Source organism: Podarcis muralis, chromosome 3 (genome assembly GCF_964188315.1).
Source record: "Podarcis muralis chromosome 3, rPodMur119.hap1.1, whole genome shotgun sequence".
Classification (NCBI taxonomy): domain Eukaryota; kingdom Metazoa; phylum Chordata; class Lepidosauria; order Squamata; family Lacertidae; genus Podarcis; species Podarcis muralis.
The window spans coordinates 81,551,676-81,554,864 of NC_135657.1; the positions used below are offsets into that span (position 1 = coordinate 81,551,676).

At 42.7% G+C, this 3,189-nt stretch overlaps 1 protein-coding gene across 2 annotated transcripts; it reads right to left on the minus strand.

Annotated features, from left to right (window-relative positions):
• On the minus strand, positions 1 to 2,705 carry LOC114593899 (nuclear receptor subfamily 0 group B member 2-like). 2 transcript variants are annotated; one of them, XM_077926199.1, is made up of 3 exons: positions 2,198 to 2,705; positions 1,795 to 2,089; positions 1 to 659 (listed from the first exon to the last, which is right to left on the minus strand). In XM_077926199.1, exons 1-3 carry the CDS (start codon positions 2,360 to 2,362, stop codon positions 406 to 408), a joined length of 714 nt encoding a protein of 237 aa, XP_077782325.1. In that variant the 5' UTR covers positions 2,363 to 2,705; the 3' UTR covers positions 1 to 405. The 2 variants fall into 2 exon arrangements, with proteins under 2 accessions (XP_077782325.1, XP_028578675.2); XM_028722842.2 differs by having other exon boundaries at positions 1,795 to 2,574.
• Between the last annotated feature and the right edge of the window lie 484 nt (positions 2,706 to 3,189).

Genomic DNA, 3,189 nt, shown 5'->3' on the forward strand with positions numbered 1-3,189 from the left:
TTAAATAAAACATACTTTATTTTACATCACAGTGACGTCTGGGCTGTTTTGTCCTGTGCTGAACCATTAAATGTCTGGAAATACATGGGTGGCAAAGTGTTAATAAAAACAAGTATAATGCAACAATAAGAGGAAGGAAGGTCATTATCTAGTGGAGATTATCGGTAAAAGGGCAATAGAATGCTGGCCTCCATAGCATATGGATGACTGGTGAAATATATATATTAATGCAGATCACCAAAGAAACAGGAAATAGGCAAAACAGAGGAGAGTCCTACAGTGTGGTGGGGTTCTCCACAGGGGTGGAGACAGATTCCAGTGCACAGAAAGCAAGGTTTCCTATTGTCCTGGGGAACTTGCCCCTTTTGATGATAGTCCTGGTCTTCTGTAATGTCTCATCAGATGTCAAATAAGGTCCTGTTTGGTGTAAAGTGTTTCCAGAAGTAAGGTGTTTAAGTCGACATCACCCAAGATGGGTTTGAAGAAGAGTTCTCCAATGGTATCTGGACTGAAGGTCCTCAGAAAACCAAGCGATTCCATCATCCAAGCATATCTCCTCCTGCTTCTGCTATGAGTCATTGAGACAAACTCTATCAGAGTATGCCGAGCTTCCTGTTGAAGGGCCTGGACATAATGGTGGCATTTTAAGTCATGGAGGTCTGTAGAATTAGAAATAAGGAAATAAGGGAAATAAATGCATCTTCTCGTTGTGTTGAGAGCAGGAAAGTGTGAAGAGCTATGGCAATGCCATTTATTGCATGTTCGCTGGGAGTGTGGTCCATTTTTATCTTATGCTGGGTTCAGTGTTTTTCTTTTTTAGTCCCTCGTTTTGGATTCCTGCTGTTTGTTTTATAGGTTAGATATTTTGATTTATATAACTCATGTTTTGATACACAGTATTGAAAACAGCCTTGTGAGGGATTGACTCCAAAAAGCTGGCTTAAAAATAAATAAGGTGGACGAAATCGAGCAGATGACAACTTCTTTCTAAATACAGAATACCATAAAGTTTTTCAACTGGTTACCACTGCAGTTAAGCATATACTCAAAAGCCGACGGTAATGTTTCATGAATGAGCCTTTAATTATATTTAGTGCCCCATGCTCTTGTCACTAATGATTCCAACCTCTTAAGATCTCTTTCAAGGGTCTGTTGCTCATTCCACATTTTTGTAGTAATTGGCTCCCTACATTGCAGCAGCACTTCCAGCTGGAAATAGGAACCTATGTCACTTCATAAATTGTTGGACTACAGCTCCCATCATCCCTTACAATTGTCTATGTTGGATGGGGCTGATGTGAGTTGCAATCCACATCAGGAAGACCACAGATTCCCCACCCCTGACTTATAGTAATGTAATATCACATTTACATTGTGCATTGTCCAGTATTGCCCCTGCATACATCTCCCTCACATTAGACTAGAGCCTAAAGTTTTAAGCGGTAAAGTAAATTTGCATATTTTAGCTCCCATACACCCACAAACACCTGCATGTGTATTATATATAATGCATACTTTTTTAAAAGAAAAGAAAAGTATATTGTCGTTTGAAAGTCAGAAAGGTTTAAAAATGGATTTTTGAAAACATTTAAAAACCCAATTAAAAATGGGGTTCCTCCCTCTTAAGCAACTTTTAAATTTATTTCTGCACCCTGAACTGTGCAGTTTTAGGATGCAATCCTGTCATTAAGTAAGTCAAGTCAAGCTGTTAAGTCCCTTGGGTATTAATAGGATCCATGCTCAAGGAACTGAGGGCGGGACTGCAGCCTTTGCAAATACCTGGACGAGACTTACCAGGATTAAACAGAACAATTCCTTTAAGATAGGCATATTCTTTTGCACAAATGTCTGCGTTCCAGAACTTCCCCAGGAAATCCTTAATCTTCTGAACTTCTGCTAGTGATGCTCCCAAAGGAGAGTTCTCCAGTTTGTATTCACCTGCCGGAGACTGATTAAGGAGGACTGCTTTCAAGAGGCTGGGGACTGAGGTCTCTAAGAGTTCAAAGTCCACCCGTTCTTGAGCCAGACCCAGTAGGAAGAGGGGTGCCCAGCCCTGTCGTATCAAGAGGATCTGGTCCTCCAGGGGCAACTGAAAAAAAGAAGGCAGCTTTCTTATGAACGTGATAGTTTTCAGAAGCACTTCCAATGCTCTGTTGCAGGTGACGCCCGGTATTTTCAGGATGACTCTTCGGTTTACCTCACAGGGGCAGCCAATATTTGGAAAGGGAAGGGGGAAACAGTGGGGGTTCCCTTCGGTCTTCCATCGCTCTTCGTTGTTAAGGATTTGGTAGAGGATGCTCTGGGGAGAAACTGAGCCGCTGCAACATTTGCCACCCATCTCAAACGGCCCTTGAGCAGCCATAGCAGCTTCCTAAGAGCGTGCTCAGCCTGGGATCTTCTGCCGTTTGGAGAACTGATCAATGCGGAAATATAATGAGAAAACAGAAACGAGTATTCCTAACAACAAGGTAGGCATGGCGTGGTTTTTATACACAGGAAGCCAAACAGTAAATAGTGACCCCAGCAGCAGTTCCCTTGAACTTTATTTGCTCCTGACTGTTTTCATCCACAGCCAACCAAGGTGTGGCTAAACAAACCCTGACAGGGCAGAAATGGTCTCAATGAATGAGCAAGGGGGGGAGGGGGCAGCGAGCATGACGTTTATGATCACGAATCACCTCAGCATCAGGGCAATTGTCTCCATGCCCCAACACCAAGCACCTTATATGCGAAAACAATGACTATTATTTCAGTCACACACTTTGTATTATAAGGTCACAGCCATGGCCCTGTCTTAAGAGTGAGCCTGCTGGCTTGCATTCTGCCATTATAGTAAGAAATTTGGGCAGTAGGTTCTATTCCTGCTCCTCCAAGGAACTCACTGGGCGACCCTGGGCCTTTTAGTTTAACCTACCTCACTGGGTTGTGGTGCAGATAAAACAGGGATGGCTGGGGAAACTGCCATTTAAGCTCCTTGGACAAAAAGTGGGATATAATTGTAAACAAATAACTAATAAAAATAAACTGTCTTGTTATTTTCTGGAACCAGCATGTCTTGCAATGATCCCACATGCACAGAAAATCAGTTCACCTTACTACAGCTCCTCTTCTCATTCCCTGACAGATGGACACTGGGAAGAAGAAACAGTGTCAACGCATGCTCTGGAAGATTCCATGAACACAGCAGTG

Coding starts and splice junctions, on each gene's coding strand:
- LOC114593899 (XM_028722842.2), bottom strand. CDS start 2,362: ATGGCTGCTCAAGGGCCGTTTGAGATGGGTGGCAAATGTTGCAGCGGC. Junction 660..1,794: donor AATTGTTCTGTTTAATCCTG/GTAAGTCTCGTC, acceptor CTAATTCTACAG/ACCTCCATGACTTAAAATGC.